The 15,655-nt window shown below is 48.5% G+C and overlaps 4 protein-coding genes across 14 annotated transcripts; 1 reads left to right on the top strand and 3 right to left on the bottom strand.

Moving 5' to 3' along the window:
- Positions 1 to 255: 255 nt before the first annotated feature.
- Positions 256 to 2,350, bottom strand: FOXG_18139 (uncharacterized protein; the record flags this gene model as incomplete). Of its 2 annotated transcripts, XM_018398186.1 has the most annotated exons (2): positions 256 to 1,674; positions 1,864 to 2,350. In XM_018398186.1, the coding sequence occupies one exon, from the start codon at positions 2,348 to 2,350 to the stop codon at positions 2,135 to 2,137; it is 216 nt and encodes a 71-aa protein (XP_018234385.1). In that variant the 3' UTR covers positions 256 to 1,674; positions 1,864 to 2,134. The 2 variants fall into 2 exon arrangements, with proteins under 2 accessions (XP_018234385.1, XP_018234384.1); XM_018398185.1 differs by having other exon boundaries at positions 256 to 2,350.
- A 3,954-nt stretch (positions 2,351 to 6,304) lies between these two features.
- On the bottom strand, positions 6,305 to 9,571 carry FOXG_01574 (elongator complex protein 2). Of its 2 annotated transcripts, XM_018378455.1 has the most exons (6): positions 8,859 to 9,571; positions 8,445 to 8,633; positions 8,095 to 8,398; positions 7,965 to 8,045; positions 7,309 to 7,911; positions 6,305 to 7,249 (listed from the first exon to the last, which is right to left on the bottom strand). In XM_018378455.1, the coding sequence occupies exons 1-6, from the start codon at positions 8,870 to 8,872 to the stop codon at positions 6,827 to 6,829; spliced, it is 1,614 nt and encodes a 537-aa protein (XP_018234382.1). In that variant the 5' UTR covers positions 8,873 to 9,571; the 3' UTR covers positions 6,305 to 6,826. The 2 variants fall into 2 exon arrangements, with proteins under 2 accessions (XP_018234382.1, XP_018234383.1); XM_018378456.1 differs by having other exon boundaries at positions 8,445 to 9,482.
- On the top strand, positions 8,620 to 12,011 carry FOXG_01573 (mitochondrial import receptor subunit tom-40). The gene is made up of 3 exons (XM_018378454.1): positions 8,620 to 10,285; positions 10,341 to 10,988; positions 11,040 to 12,011. The coding sequence occupies exons 1-3, from the start codon at positions 9,971 to 9,973 to the stop codon at positions 11,145 to 11,147; spliced, it is 1,071 nt and encodes a 356-aa protein (XP_018234381.1). The 5' UTR covers positions 8,620 to 9,970; the 3' UTR covers positions 11,148 to 12,011.
- On the bottom strand, positions 11,774 to 15,651 carry FOXG_01572 (uncharacterized protein; the record flags this gene model as incomplete). 9 transcript variants are annotated; one of them, XM_018378450.1, is made up of 5 exons in its annotated part: positions 15,043 to 15,651; positions 14,829 to 14,982; positions 14,396 to 14,773; positions 13,615 to 14,344; positions 11,774 to 13,561 (listed from the first exon to the last, which is right to left on the bottom strand). In XM_018378450.1, the coding sequence occupies exons 2-5, from the start codon at positions 14,901 to 14,903 to the stop codon at positions 12,315 to 12,317; spliced, it is 2,430 nt and encodes an 809-aa protein (XP_018234377.1). In that variant the 5' UTR covers positions 14,904 to 14,982; positions 15,043 to 15,651. The 9 variants fall into 9 exon arrangements, with proteins under 9 accessions (XP_018234377.1, XP_018234373.1, XP_018234376.1 ...); XM_018378446.1 differs by having other exon boundaries at positions 14,829 to 14,930; XM_018378449.1 differs by having other exon boundaries at positions 14,829 to 15,651.
- Positions 15,652 to 15,655: the final 4 nt, after the last annotated feature.

Below are 15,655 nucleotides of genomic sequence, written 5' to 3'. Positions count from 1 at the left end.
AGATGAGGTGCCGCAGGGTAAGGTACCAGCGCGGTAGTCTGTACCTGATCAGACGGGCATTCAATGGCGCTGATGTATGCTTGAGTACCTAAGGTGCACAAGCAGAGCACCTTCATGTTGAGGCCATGATATTCAGTAAATGTATTTATTGTTATTTTTTACATATATTTGTCACTCCTTTATACTTTAACAACCAGACGCAGCCAATACTCTGTACATCTGCCATACACCTTGACCTTGGAGTAAGGTATAGGTACAGGTCGTGCTGAACAGAAGGATCGATTTTTTCCCCCGTGCCAAAGTAAGGGATATATGCATTTCTCACGAAGGACAGGACAAGCTGAAATCATTTTGAGAATATCGTGAACCATCATATTCGATTGGTAGTCAGCATAAAAGACTCAGTATACCGCAAGAAATTAAAGAAGAAAAACCGCCTCAATCTGAGTTGAAGTAAGTCGATTCTTACCCTACCTATTTGCATCATAAGGTAGCGGAAGCGGCCAGGAATTCAACAATAAACGGATACAAGTAACAGAAACAATAGGAACAAAAGCATGTACTGCATGCACACCTAGGTATCTAGGTAGGTTCATAGGTCCCCTGGTGGGCTCGGCAATGTAATAAAGCACTGATCATTAACTGGCACCTAGTATCCTGAAGATACATGGGGGGCGCTGTCTTCAACAAACGACGCAGTGATCGATATACTGCAACTTAATAGTATTAGAAATACTCGCGGAATCCCGGGTGAAATTGAGAAGTCAAACTCGGATCGACATACAATAGGCATTCGAATGTTCTTGGAGATGATATACACCCGGTTTCAAGTATAACCGATAGCCCAGCGAGCATTTTTAGTTCACATGATTTCCAAAGTGGTCTGGCCCAACTGAACTTCAATTCGCCAACAACCAGCAGATGTAATGTCACCTCACCTCACCCTACGTACAGCAAGTTGCCTCTTCCGTCCCGTCTCATCTGAAACCTCCTTGACTTGAGGTCTTTTATCCATGCACGACGAAGCTAACAAGACAGCCTAGCAAGCGTGTTGAGGTGTCTGCTTGCCGAAGCATGTCTGTTTGTTGAGCCAGCAGCGCAAGTACAACTACATTCCCGTACTTGGCAACAAATATCCAGGGATTATCACGTCGCCAGATCTTTAGATGCCCCAATGTTACCAGTGTTCAATCTATCGATCAAAAAGCAACGTTAGCGACAAGGGTGATGTCGGGCAGAGCAGATAGTTAACAGCCCCTGCAACTCCCCTGGCATTGGCCCGAATCGACTGGGTTTTCCTTCATGGTCGGTTCCCATCTGATGTAGAAAGTCGAGATGACGACGGACGCTTTATTACACTGAGCACATGCACCTGCGGGGCCGTGGCACGGTGAGGCTGGGTGGATCCCTGACGTCTGAAACTTTGGAACCTCAATAGATATCCAATGAAGCAGTGGTTAAAGGTGGTTGTTGTTGTGCCCTAACGGTTCATCCACAGGAGCCACCCGAATCCTGATTGATATTGGATTTTCGAAGGAGCTGAGGCCTGACTTAGATAGTTTGGGGGGCATGCCGTTGGATGAACCTTAAGTGGACGCACAGCATGGATATCCGCTTGCCTTCGGATCTTTTTATCCCAGTGCAGCCGCAACAGACATTCCCGTCCCTCATGAGCTATAGAGTCGTCAGCGGCCAGTGGCTGGATAGTAGGATGGCTGGGCGGCGATTGGTGGTGTCGAGGCTTGATTAAATGGTGGTCAATGTGGATACAGGGTTACTAAGTGTCAACGCCAACGGTGATCTGCCTAAGGCCAATCAATGGGCCAGACGTCATGCTGAGGACGTCATTCTGGAAAGACTAACCGTACGGATACAGTGCCGAAGTGCTTTATGCCCGTGGGTTCGGTTTAAATACAACAACCAAGCCATTCGGTGTCGAAACGGAAGATAAATCTTGCACAGACGGGCGGATATACCGTTTTGGAATGACAGGCGAGGTCACGCCAAAAGCCGATGCGGCCACGGCACATGGATGGCTAGCACCTCTCACCACGAGACCGTGATATTGATGACGCTCGTCAAATAGCCTCCAAAGGACTCGAACACTAACAACGCCCTAGTCTCCCAGAGCCCATCAAAGCCCCTGGGGACGTCTCCACTTAGAGCATGCTGACCACAGAACCGATGGCGGCTCTGGACCACTCAGACGCTCCTGGCAGTCGCGGAACCTGGCGAGGCATGCGAGCACCGTAGGAGGGGAGTTTCCCAGGTGGTGGGCAATCATGCTAGGTGGGTGGACTGCGGAATGCAGACGGTCATGAGACCCCTCGTATACAACGCTAATGGCCATGGTCGAGTTTAGGTTTGTGAAAAGTGCAAGGTGCATCTGATCAACATGAGGGAAAAAGGGGTCCCTGATCATCATGACCAATCATCAAAGTTATCAGAGCAAAGCTGAAGTTCTTACAAGCTGTTTTGACGATCTGGAACCAACCATTGGAGTCTGAAACCAATGAAGCATCGTTTCTTAGTATAGCTGCTTCTCCAAGCCGTCAAATGGAGGTCAATAAACACGCTTGCGGCTCAATTGACATACTGGAACTCGGCAAATATTCTTGAAGGCCTGCCACGATTCACCTTGTCAAAAAAAGGTCTCTCCATGTAACATCATAGGGGAATAAAACGTGTCGCCATATTGGGCTGACCGCGGTGACGCCGGGAAATGAATCAATGACATGAATGAGGGGGGTTCAATCTCCAATGTCTTCATATGCGGTTTCAAAATCCAAAGAGAATGACAACGCCACTAAAACATGTAAGCATGACTTTGGAGGCGCCTTTTGGCTCCAAACATTGGGTCTCGAAGTCGTGATATCTCCAATTCTATGTCACCTGACATGTGGACGAGTGGAGCTAGAGATTGGACCATAACCGCCTAGATACGCTAGATAGACAGGTTGTGTAAGGCGACTAGGATAGTTCCGCCAATTTTGAACGTCGTAGATCGAGGCCGATTGGCAATCAACGATGAGACGGCTACGGACCGTGACGACAAAGTACAAAGTTCAAAATTGAAACCAAGCCGTTACTGTTAGATTATCAGCTAAGACTGAAGTCAGTTTTCAGCTTACTATGACTGGCAGTGTCCCAAACGTACATGAAGGTTGAGGGTAAAAAATATAGGTATTCGAGACAACGGCAGCTAGGGGCTGTCTTTGCATATGTTGATATTTCTAACAGCACACAACGCACTCGAATATGGGTATCGTCGTTGGATATTGGGGGACCATGCCAGCTGTCAGGATGATATCGAACGTTTGTGTGCACACGGCTTGTATGGGGTGTTGATATATCAGCCCAGTTTTCAGCCTCACTGTTGGCGCTCATAATCGAACTCTTGCCTTTTTTCCCCTGGACATTTTGCTTGACTTGTCAAAGGGACTGGCATTGTCGAGTTTCTAAAACTTCATAACTTAAATCCGAAATCTCCTTTTAGCAAACTCTCGTCAATAATGATCCGGTATTAGCAGCGTAGTTCACGGGCTTGTTAGTGTTAGTCAATCTATTTCAGTATAGTACGTGTTCAGTCATTCGAGCCAGTTGTTATACCAAGTCCCCCAACGCCCCCCTTCGCACAACTCAGCAAGGGTTCACCGGCTTTGGCGATCCATAGCACAAACCCAGTAGAGATCCGTGACACCCTACCCTCATGTAAACCTTGCAAGTGAGATGGTAATTGCCTATTTCATTCACCTGAACTGCTGTTCCGCCTTACTGGCAGTCACCGTCTCGTCCGTGTGGTACGTGTTGCAGCGGTGCGTCGAAGCTATAGCACCATTACATGCCCAGTCTACATTGTCATCCAAAACAGCCGCTTGATGTTGGTTGTATCCTCGATGCATTTATGGTTCTCATTGGCCTCCTTGCCAATGTATGGCAGTAGACATGGCAAAAATGGTATGATTCTTTCACACAAAACATCCTCGGCATGGGACAAAACAGGCTATCTAGAAACTGAGGAGTTATCAAAGCCTGAAAACAAACCTCGAGACTATAATTCTATCCCTCAGGGCTGAGACCATGCAATTTCACGTGAACCTGAGTCTTGGGGTATATGACCAGCATGATGAGGCTTGGCTACATGGCCACCACAATAACAGATTGAGGACTGTAATTGGACTTTAATCGGAGAATATCACCAAGCTAACTTTCCCCTTGCAGGAAGTGAAACACTTTGGAAGCTTGAACTGATGAGCGGAGAGCTACCCCGTGGTCGAGCCAGTGGGCATATCAACGTACTATTGGATGACATGCTGTACAGACTCGTTAGGGACTCGGCTAGACTATGACAGTATCTGAAGAGGCCAAGACCTCCAGCTTCGTCTCTCCTCCAGACCTCCTGGAGGAATGACTTTATGCTGCCCCGTTCAAAGCATTGTTGAGTCCTTGCCGTGCTGACATATCCTTCTCCTACGCAAGCCAACGGTTTCTGTCATCAAACCACTTCTTACAGAGCAGCCCTAATACTCAGTCTCAGGTGTATTTCGCCATGAATGAACTCTCTGGTAACCCTATTGGATGTTCATCATCGTTCTCGCTCACATACAGGCATTACTGTTATATCGCCACGACGGCGAGGTGTAGAGCATGACTGGAGTTGGCAGGCGTTATTTTATTTCACTGCGAGAGGCTTCCCTCGTCCGGCAATGCAGGGTTGATATTGTGTGCAGTATGGTCCTAGTATATGTTCGTATGCTGGTAGTGATGCTGCTTGTCATATATGACTGGCAACCCGGGGCTTTACCCATGTCCCCCGGTTCCAATGTTTCTCTTGTACGGGGTACCATGATCTGACAAATGTTACGGAGTAATCTCTCTTACATTCCTATGTTTGCCAGGGCTTCTTTCTTCTACATTAGACGAATGATGTGTATATGATGACTCTGGTTGGAGATGAATGTGCATATCCGCTGCTGTAATACATGCTCTATTGACTGATTGTCAATCATGAAGCAATACTTATCACATGGTCGTCCGTAAGCATATGTACCCCCCCAAGCAATAAACCTCAGCCAGCCAAAGGGCACACTCATCTCATCAGTCCTACGGTAACAGCTCACAGCCCCCCTAACCCCTGTGCACACGCTTCCCCATCCAGCGACGTGCATCTTCTTGATCCAAACCCTGGCCATTCTCCAGGTACAAGGCATCGGGAGGCCATAGCGTTGTATTTGCGCGACCGTGATCCTTGAGATTTATCCTTATTTGACTTGAATGTGTATGTAACATAGCATGAGCATGTGCCCTAACCTAGACTGTTCTCTGAGGTGAGTCTTGCCAACGCAACAGGTTTGGATGAAGCATCAAGCTTGGTATATCGAACCACGCCTGCGTTGACGCAGCGTTTCTGGCATGTTCAGCTGACGTACGAAGACTTCTATTCGCGTTTAGCTATTCAAGAGTGTCTGAGGTATTAACACAATGCAGCCGTTGCAAGCAATAGATTCAGACCTTTTTCTTGACTTGGTTCATCTGGCCCCCAAACCCATGGCTGTGCGGGTATAAGCACTGACTTTGGCTGGTACAGACTGGCATCCTGTCGACGTGCTTAGGTAGTGAGGCAAAATTCTAACGAGAACATGTCCGATCTGACAAATAAAGTCTCGAAGCTTGTCATGTCACATTGGTGTAATCAAGGCTACCCTATATGCTAGGATATATATATCCGTCTCTTGTGATGACAACTCTCTCCTGTAAAAATTCTTTCTTGGCACGCACTGTTAGTGCGGTGCTAGGAGCGGGATTTTCTGCAGGCCACGCGACCACACAAAAACTGCGGGGACGCTATCGGCTCCCTAACAGCAGTTTTCAGAGAAGGAATTTTGGAGAGTTCGCCTTCTCTGACAACACCTTTGTCGGATCTAATGGCGGCACCTCAGAACCAGAACGCCTTAGATATCGGAGGGCGATGCCCCGGGCATTCGTAGCGACATCCTTCCGATCAACGACGCCGATTGCGATGGGTTTTTCTCCTTTAAAGGCAAGCCGCACCGTCGGCCTCTGATCCCTTCCCGAGGTTTTTCCCTGCCGCCGCGACAGTCGACTACGAGCTACAACTTGGTTACTGGAGATTGTGGACTGCGTCAGCAGATGTAGTGATGCGCGAGAGAATTCTGGTCGGTGGAAAAAGTTCGACAATAGATTGCCCTCGAACCCGCTGACGGGTGACGGGCTTGAGAAATACAGCACCTTTTGTGCCATTGGTATGCTGGATGGTGAAGGAAGCGGGGTATCCTGTACCTAGCTAGCTCAGCACGTCTTTTGCTCCAGTAGGAGATTTGGCTTCGTTACAGCCACCCAGACGAAAAATACACATACATACATACATACATACATACATGTCTCTTGTGATGAGCTCGTAACACGTTACTTATAGCTAGCTACATAGTATTCTGCAACAACAACCCATAACCGCGATGAAGCAAAGAAACCATGGTGCCGATCAATGCTACATAGCTTTCTTAGCCTCCCTTCGAGCTGAGGAATGAAAGAATTCCGAAATCAGGGCCTCTTTCATCGGCTCGAGCCGGTAAATCGGGATGCATGTTAAAAGAAGCAGGCAAACATGCCTATCATAAACATAACTTGTCAAAAACCATGTGCTTGTTCATGAAACACATCATGATCAGTTTGTTAACCCCTGAGGCGCCACATTGATAGTAGCGTGGTAATGTTCCTTGCTGAGAAGACAACAGGCAAGGGAGGCAGCAGCCGGTACCTCTTAACCAAACACGTGAATTCATCCAGGCGGCAAGATTTACAATGACTAGTCTTCATCGTTGACTTTGTCAGCAACCATATCCTTGGCAGTGTTGATAACCTTCTCGGGAGGTCGTTCGACATGCTCAGCAGGAGTCCCAATGCCACTCGGGATAGGGGACAGTTGTGCGCTCACAACTCCGCTGCTAGGAACAGGAATTTTGATATCTTGAGGTGAGCCAGGTACGATCTGGGGATCCAGGCCAGGAATATGGATACGCTTGGCCTCATTCTGATATGCTGCTGGGATGATCTCGATGATCTCGTCGCGTGGAAAATTGATGACTGGGATGTCAGTGGTAGAGCAGTGCATTAAATAAGCGTAGAGAACTCGAAGCACAGATTCGTGTGCAATTATGAGAAGGTCGTGTTGTTCTCGCTCGAGTTCGAGAATGATGGGCTCTAGGCGAACAGCCAGATCGTGGTATGACTATTGCTAATTAGCATTGAGAAGATAGCCGACTTCACCAACCCGTAGTTGAAGCATACCTCTGCACGCGGATACCGGTGGTGGTAAGGGTCTAATTCGTGCTTTTCGACCTCATCGGGATAGATCTGGCGAATCATACGCTCTGACATCTTCTCGCACACGCCTGGGTTGATTTGACTGAGTTGTGTTCGCTGACGGACCTTGTAGCCTTTCTCCTTCAGGACGTCAGAAGTTTGCACCGTACGCATACGAGTCGATGTCCAAACGGTGAGTGGCGGTAGAGGCACATCTGGACCTCCTTCCTCGATGTTTGTGAGGCGCTCCTGCTCTCGATGCTTCAAAAGAGCCTCGGACATTTTTTGGGCATAATCTCTCCCCTCTTGGGACAGAGGGGCATCGGCCTTGTACGAGTCTTCTTCTGCTGTGGTACCAGCCCGGGCGAAGAAGGTTTTCCGTGATTTGATATGCAGGTTGGTGAGGTAGAAGACGATTCGGTGAGCAAGATAATTGAAGCTGACGTTGTTGTAGAAGAACTTTTCCCCAGCGTTGATCATCTTGATGTAATTCAGCTCCTTCTCATTCATGGTTTCAAATACGGGAATCTTCATCTCAATTCTCTGAAGGTATAGCTTAGCGGCTTCATCAGGTTCCATACCAGCGAACTGCAGTCAACATTCAACATTAGCCATAGTTGGTTCAGGGAGATGGTACTCACGTCTGGGGATGAGATCTTGACATTTCTTGCATTCTCACGAAGGATGCGTTCATCGTCGACAAATGACTCGATGAAAAGAGTCTGCTGCGTCAGCGATTGCTGAGACCCGACAGGATGGGTGGTGACTTACTTGAACATCGTGCTTCGCAAATTCCTTGGCAAGCGAACGCCGTCCGTTAGCAGTAGGGTTCACTGCATCGTAAATGGCGACTTGTCCATTGTCGTGATTCAGCCAGGAGTATATGTCTTCGCGGCATTTCTTCAGGATTTTCTGGCGCAGAATGACAGATGCAGGCGATGCGTTTGGGAAGAAATAATCATCGGGAATAGATCCATCGGGGCCAACAGTTGCTCGACGGTAGTCACCGAGGTGAAAGATACGAGACTTCACACCAAGCCACCCTAAATACCGTGCCATGGAAACACATATATGTCTGGAATGTTGTTAACCTAGACCAGTCACAGAATCATGAAACCTACGTTTTCCCACGTGCAGGTGGTCCAACCATGACGATTGCAATGCGGCCAGAGTGAAACAATCGGCCAGACATGGTACTGTAGAGCTGAGCTGGGGCCAAGTCTTGACCATGAGGAATGTCATGAATGGCATCGATAAATGTAGAGCTCTTGCGACGGTACCGAGGAGCATTGGCCGCAATCTCGGCGGTTCTGTCAACATCAGCTTCATCGCTATCATGAATAAAGCAAAATATATCTGTCTATGGCGAAGGTTCGAAGAAAGACGGGGATCGACATAAAGCGACACTCCAAATCACAGGGTTCCGTGATTCTAGGAATGAAGATGATACCGACTTGAAGTCTAAAGATAAGGAAATTATCTAGACACAGGGCGAGACGAGTGAAGGGAAGAGATGAGAAAGGATAGCAACATACAGAAGAGTATCCATCTTGTCTCTCGTCGGTGATGCCTATACAGGATACTTGTATGGTAAGATTTTTGTGAGGAGGCCGTATTCGAGAGGCCGGAGACTCTGAGGCTCAGCCAAAACGGACGGCTGGCGGTAACTTGGGAGTATAGAGACAGTTCCGGCTTTCGTTGGGTTCAGATAAACACAGTCCTATTGGCGGTAAAGCGAGAAAAGGAGGACTGCCGAGCCTTGTGTTTTGGCGAAGCCCTCAACAGCCTCGATCGTTCAGTGTGATGGATCTTCAACAAGGGTGAGCCTCAAGAAACAATTAGTGGCAGAAGCCGGTCGTTGCCGGCGGGGTCAATATTTAAAAGCGAACAGGCCGGTCGTCTGATGCTACTACGATGGAGCCCTGGGTTGATCAAAAGGAAATTTCGCGTTTGAAGTGAACACGGGAGAGATAACCTAAGTGAACATGGGAACGAGGAGCAAAGAGTAGTAATCGGTTGGTGTTGAAGAATAGTTATGCCACAGGAGGGGAGTTGGAGATCAGGTGCAGGTACTCTTCGAAGTATCTGTACCCACGAGGAGGGACGTCATATCCCAGATATGCGTTGTAAAGTTAGTGCAGGTGAACCCTAAATCCTTGAGATATAACACCGCCTGGAAGTATACAGTACCTTGCACTACCAGAACACAGCCGCTTCTGGCACAGCCTACCCGATTTACAGTGAACAGCTGGGACGCTTCTGCACTTTCCATTTTCCTCCAGCTGTAGGGGTATCCTCGGGACGTTGGTCTGTACTAGCCACAATCCCTCGGGATGGACAGTTGGAGAGCGCCACATCCGACTCGGCATCATAGGTGGCTCGTGCTCCCCACCCAAGAGCTGTCCAAGCCAGATGAAAATTATTCTCCATCTCCATCCAACTGCGCTCGTCATCACGATCCTGGCGTTCAGAGGCCTCGGCATTCAATCGCTTTCGAGGGTATTTTAATAACTCCTTCTATTTCAATAATTTCACCTCACCGAATTTCGCTCCGGCTGGTTGATCGTCCACCGTCGCTGTCCACTATCTCTTTGTTCGCACCTCTTCCGACCTCTTCACATCCTCGCTTCGGCGCACCTCAGTCACAATGGCCTCCGCAGCCGCATTGGATCCCGTTAAGACGGCCCTGCTTTCCAATCCCATCGCTAGCGTTTTAGGAGATGCCCTCAACTCGTTTAATGAGCGAAGGGCCAAATTAGGCCTCTCCAACCCAGGAACTATCGAGAGTCTTGCCAAGGAGGTTCAGCGCGATGTCTTCCTCAACAATTACATGTTCACCGGAATGCGTGCCGATCTCACAAAGATCTTTAGCATGGCTCCTCTTTTCCAGGTTTCCCACCAATTCGCCATGGGAGAGCGCATTAACCCCTACACCTTTGCTGCGATGTACGGAACAGGCAAGGTAGCTACCATGAGCCATGATATTTTCGCATAGTAGGTCGCTGATTCATCAACAGGTCTTCTGCCAAGGTAATCTGGATAACGAGGGTTCTCTCTCCGGTCGATTCAACTGGAGATGGTCCGACAAGTTTGTTTCCAAGTCTCAGATCTCCATTTCTCCTGGTGGTCAGGATATGGCGCAGTTCGAGCACGAGTATACTGGCAACGATTTCAGCGCATCCCTCAAGATGCTGAACCCTTCTTACCTTGAGGGTGGTGTGACTGGCATCTATATCGGAAGCTACCTCCAGTCTGTTACTCCTAAACTTGCCCTAGGTCTTGAAACTCTCTGGCAGCGACCTGCCCTCACCCAAGGCCCCGAGTGCGCTGTCTCTTATGCTGCCCGGTACAAGTCCGCAGACTGGATCGCCACCGCTCAGCTCCAAGCTGCTATGGGCACCCTTAACACCTCTTACTGGCGACGACTCTCGGACAAGGTTCAGGCCGGTGTTGATTTGAGCCTCGGTCTCGTTCCCTCTGCCGGTGGCCTTATGGGTGGTGGCCTTCAGAAGGAGGGCGTCACCACTATTGGTGCCAAGTACGATTTCCGCATGTCTACTTTCCGAGCTCAGGTCGACTCCAAGGGCAAGCTTAGCTGCGTTCTGGAAAAGCGTGTTGCACCGCCCGTTATGATGACATTTGCTGCTGATATTGATCACTTCACGGTTTGTGCCCTCATTCCCATCCATTCGACCATGTACTGACAACCACTACAGCATCAAGCTAAGATTGGTCTGGGTGTCTCAATTGAGGCAGCTCCTGAGGAGCTCCAAGAACAACAGGAGTCTCTTGGCTCCCAGCCCCCCCCTAACATTCCCTTTTAAGCCCTGAGCTTGAACTCCTCTAAAATCCGCGACGACGCGGCACTCCCCGCTCAAATGAGTGATATATCTTAATGATCGCTCAACTGTGAGCAGGCCAGGACGAAGTTTCGACCTCACCCCAAACCCTTCTCACCACACTCGATGTCTTATTAGTCGTCCTTTTCGTCTCTGGTGATACCATGACTTCCGAGCCCGAGGGAGACCTCGTGCTTATGTGGCCTGGCCAGCTTTAGGTCCCGGTCCAACCCCTATGTGCTTGGAAGTTGGGTATCTGTGTATATTATTGTCGTGGACTTGCATCGTCCTGGTCATGTGTATGAATTTCCTGTAACGCACATTACGGAGGGACGAAAAGTCGGTCATCGCACTGTTGTTGTTTTTAAATAGTTTTGAACGAACTCCTCATCTCGGCGCTCATGGCGGCTGCGGTTGTTTTAGTTCGACGTGTTGATGGGTCTGGATGAGCTGGTGAATATCAGGGCAAGCTACGAAGAGATGGCCTCCCTGCTCATGTATATGTGTACAAGGAAATAGACAAACTTGAAGCTACGGCCTTCGCCTTCTCATGGGGTGTATACGAGAAATGGTCATGGATTATTTGACTTCTTTTCAGATGCAGAATGTCTTTCAGCACAATTGGTAGATGTTATCACGGGATATTTGTCACTTGAAAGCACTTTGAGGCTCTAAAATCAAATAATGAAGACTTTTCTCCCCTCTAGCGTGCGGTATCATCTCCGTTTCTTGTGTCTCATACTTGCGTGTGTCATGTTCAAAGTACCCAAGCTTCGAAAGTTAGCCTTGCGACAACAAGTTGTCACGCCTGCCCAAAACGCCTCGCTAATTACCACAGTTCTGTTCACTTTTTTTTTCTCTTTTGAAAGACCAATACGAAAAAAAAACATAAATGAGGTCCTCATAGGATACCAACATCACAAGACCATCTCTGCATAGCCTGCTGTCCAACTTCATACTAACAACACAGTCGCTGTGGTACCTCATCACTATCCATATGTTTAATCCCGTGCCAGTTCCTCCTTGTAAATGAAGACTCCTATAGCTATGCATGTCCAAACATCAGAACGGTCGTAAGTATGTGAAGTATAATCTAGTTGCATTCTCTCTCTCTCGTAACGTGGTTATCGGGATGACGTAACAGGATGACTGTTACATCACTGTGCATTCTCGTTCAGGTTGGTCGCCGCTCTTATTCTTTACTTTGTCTTTGGACTTGACCCTCTTATGTCCATGTTTATGACCATGGTGACGATGATGATGCTGTTCGGGCTCTGGTTCGGCGAGTTGCTCTGTTCCATCCACGACATCCTTTGATTCCTTCGACTCTTTAGATATCTCTGCCGTCAAGATACCCGTGGAGTTGGCAGAAGACATGCCAATGCCATTGGGTTCATCTTTGGGCTCCGCCAAAGGCTCTTTGCTAGGCCGCATGAGACCGCCCAATCTGCTCATCGAGAAACTAATGCGATTTTCTCCATTCTGGCTACTGGGCCGACTTCTGTTAACCAATGTAAATCTAGATGCTGCGCGTGACAGCCTCGATGCTGTCGATTCTTCGTTAGGCGTGACAGCTGGAGAGTGGGAGTTGGGGGTATGTGTGGTCGAATCGGTCCAAACAGCGCTGGGACGCCGCGAGTCCCCAGCTAGAGATCCTGGGTTGCGATCGATATCTTCGCTTCTTCGTGGCCTTTCGCCCTCCATAGAGAGGCGAATACTTGGTGGTTTACTAGACAAAAGTTGTGAGTTTTCTAAGGTCGGTGTGCTATCAAAATAACCTCCCTCCAGACTACCCAATCGGTTGCTTCGTGAAGGAGTAGGAGGCAATTCAATGCTGACTTTCGAATCGTTATAGGAAGGCGGTTCTGTCTCTGTCTCGTCCACAGATGGAGGCGAGACTTCGACCATAGGCATAATCTGATAGAAAAGAAGATAAGGCATTTCCTCCTTCAACGCTGACCTGATATCTTCCACATAACTGACTCGGTTTTCGATCTGGAGGTCATCGAACTTAACCCATTGTGCTTCCTCGTAATCCGGTGGCGGGTCGAAATTATGCCGTCTATTGTCTTTCAATAACTTAGGAGCCACTCGGGCGAACGAAACATAATGGCCACTTTGTAGTGAGTCGCCCCGGTGGCAGATGACCGACTGTAGGACGAGCTTATAGTCCGTGTTAAGAACGTTCATATCTTCCTCGGCCTTGGGTTCATCTGCTAGCATGAAATGGGGTAGTCTCAGACTATCGGGAATGTCGATAAAGGTATTGTGACGTTTCGGCTGGCCGGACTCAGTCATAGCGTAACGCTTGAGACAGATGCCAACAACCGGCCTTTGCTCAAAGTTCAATGCGACCTCCGTATTGTTTCTGGGCTCACTGCTTGAAAGCGCATGCCAAGCTGAACTGAATGTTAATATTCATATTGGGCTTAATGAGGTGGCACAAACTTACGAATCAGACGGAAAAACTGCCAGGCAGGAATAGTAACTGCCTTCACAACTGTCGAACCTTTCCTCATAGCCTTTTGAAGCATTGTGACATTGTCTGGGGTAGAGGGGCGACCGTCTTCGTCCAACACTACGCGCTGGATAACGCTGGTTGACCTCATTCGCATGCTTGGCTTGTTCTTCACTATCTCCACAGTCGTAACCTCTCCCTCTTCTTCATCATCAGGGGCATTTCCGTCCTTGACATTGGGATCTGTCAACAAAAGAGGAATTCCCTTTTCCGAAGTTGGCGTTATCTCCAACGGTGTATTTACCAAAGGGGATGTTGGTGTTGATGCTTCGCCGCGTTCTTCAGTGATGATGCGAATTGTATCCCTATGCTTGAGTGTTGGTGTCTCGCTTCGACTCTTCTCTTCTACCCCGAGCTTCTTCCCGTCTTCGCTATCTCGTTTAACGTCTACCTGGGCGTTAAAGTATTCTTCGAGGCAGTCTTCTAATTTTAGACCCTTCTCCTCAGGATCTGGAGGTACAGCCAGGTTCAGGAGACGCTCGTAAACAACCTTGTGGTCGTCCTTGTCCTTCTTGCCTTGATGGAAGAGATCGACTTGCAGTGAAAGTAGAGGTAGCTGTAAGGTTTCTGTTATGAAAGCAAAAGCCTCCGAGGTGTCTTGCTGCTCAAGCATCCGTGCATCCGACCATCCACAGTCAGCCAGAGCGTCCTGTATTAACTTGGTCTGTTCAAATGTTAGTTTCAGCATCACTGAGATTGCACCTATGCCACTCACCATATCCGTATGCACTAATTTCCCCGTCCTCAACATGTTAACCCACATCCGCAAAAGATTGACAAGTTTGTTGCGATTGTCTTCTTCTGGGAAATCATTCTTGAGCATACACTCGAAAGCATCGATTTTGGCAAACATTGAGAACAGAAGTGCATCAAGATAGCAAGTCACATTGCCACGGTTTTCGGCGCCCACCATATCCACGCTGGGATCATATGGGGTAATGATACCCGCTGCAGCCTTTTGCTCCATATCGATGAACTCGACTGTCTTATTGGGGTCGTGGTCTGCAAACTTTGTTGCCATGATGTCGGTAACATGATCGGCGGTGACATTGGTTATGTTGAGCTCGTCTAGTCGGCGTAAAATGTCCTCAATCTAATAGAAGGCAAAGTTAATGACACGATCCTTCATACCGTGAGTCGAATCGTACTTGTGCGGTATCCTTCTCTTTCTCTGCTTCTGCTTTTGCTCCTTGTTTTGCGCTGTCGTTTTTGAACAAGGCCATGAAAGCCCCAGCGGAGAGTGGTCGAGGCTGGATAGCTGCTTGTCAGAATACTTCATCTTGGATTATAACAAGCTCGTTGCTGGATGCAGTTCCATATATCACTCATCAAGCAAGAATTTCGATTCAGGCAATAACGTACCTTGTTTTTGTTGCTAGTGCTGTCAGGAACCGTTGGGACAACTGGCGCTGGTGTAGCCGACTTAGATCGCCGGCCATTCTTTTCGCGCTTGCTGAGAAACTTTCTAGGAAACTCCTTCATGGTGTTTGAATAGCAAGGAAGAGACGAATGTATCGATCGAAAGTAAGAGAGGGACTCGTCAGGTTCAACGAGGGAGAAACAAGCCACAAGTCTTCATTATCGGGGGCGCATCCGTTGTTTGGGAAGGGTCGGGAAGTGGCTCGAGTGCGACACGCGCGAGGGGTGAGATGGAATTGTTTGGTTTACGGCTTTCAAATGTTCGACGAGTGAAGGAATCGATGGAGGAAGAAAACACGAAGCAAGTGTCTCAAGCTTTAAGAAGAGAGGGGAATTTTCAGCTAGTAGGAGCAAGAGAAAAAGCGAGGAAGCTGAAAGGCATCCTTCAGTTAGAGGGACCTGTGTACTTGAAAAAAAGGCCGAGACTGAGTGATCAGCAAGGAAAGTCGGGCGTTGGAGCGCAAGTCTCAATGGCCGAACAGCCCACGGGAGCGCTTGTTGAGGGGCTAGAGGGGGTGACCTGGATGTTATCGTACTAAAATAGAAGGATAGGCAC

Source organism: Fusarium oxysporum, chromosome 5 (genome assembly GCF_000149955.1).
Source record: "Fusarium oxysporum f. sp. lycopersici 4287 chromosome 5, whole genome shotgun sequence".
Taxonomy (NCBI): Eukaryota; Fungi; Ascomycota; class Sordariomycetes; order Hypocreales; family Nectriaceae; genus Fusarium; species Fusarium oxysporum.
This window is presented reverse-complemented; position numbering and strand designations above follow the sequence as displayed.

Excerpts from the sequence above, each read along its gene's own strand:
- FOXG_01573 (XM_018378454.1), top strand. The coding sequence starts at position 9,971 with ATGGCCTCCGCAGCCGCATTGGATCCCGTTAAGACGGCCCTGCTTTCC. Across the intron at positions 10,286-10,340 it reads CGATGTACGGAACAGGCAAG|GTCTTCTGCCAAGGTAATCT; the intron begins GTAGCTACCATG and ends ATTCATCAACAG. Across the intron at positions 10,989-11,039 it reads CTGATATTGATCACTTCACG|CATCAAGCTAAGATTGGTCT; the intron begins GTTTGTGCCCTC and ends CAACCACTACAG.
- FOXG_01574 (XM_018378455.1), bottom strand. Across the intron at positions 7,912-7,964 it reads TCAAGATCTCATCCCCAGAC|TTCGCTGGTATGGAACCTGA; the intron begins GTGAGTACCATC and ends TGTTGACTGCAG. Across the intron at positions 7,250-7,308 it reads ACCGGTATCCGCGTGCAGAG|TCATACCACGATCTGGCTGT; the intron begins GTATGCTTCAAC and ends AATTAGCAATAG.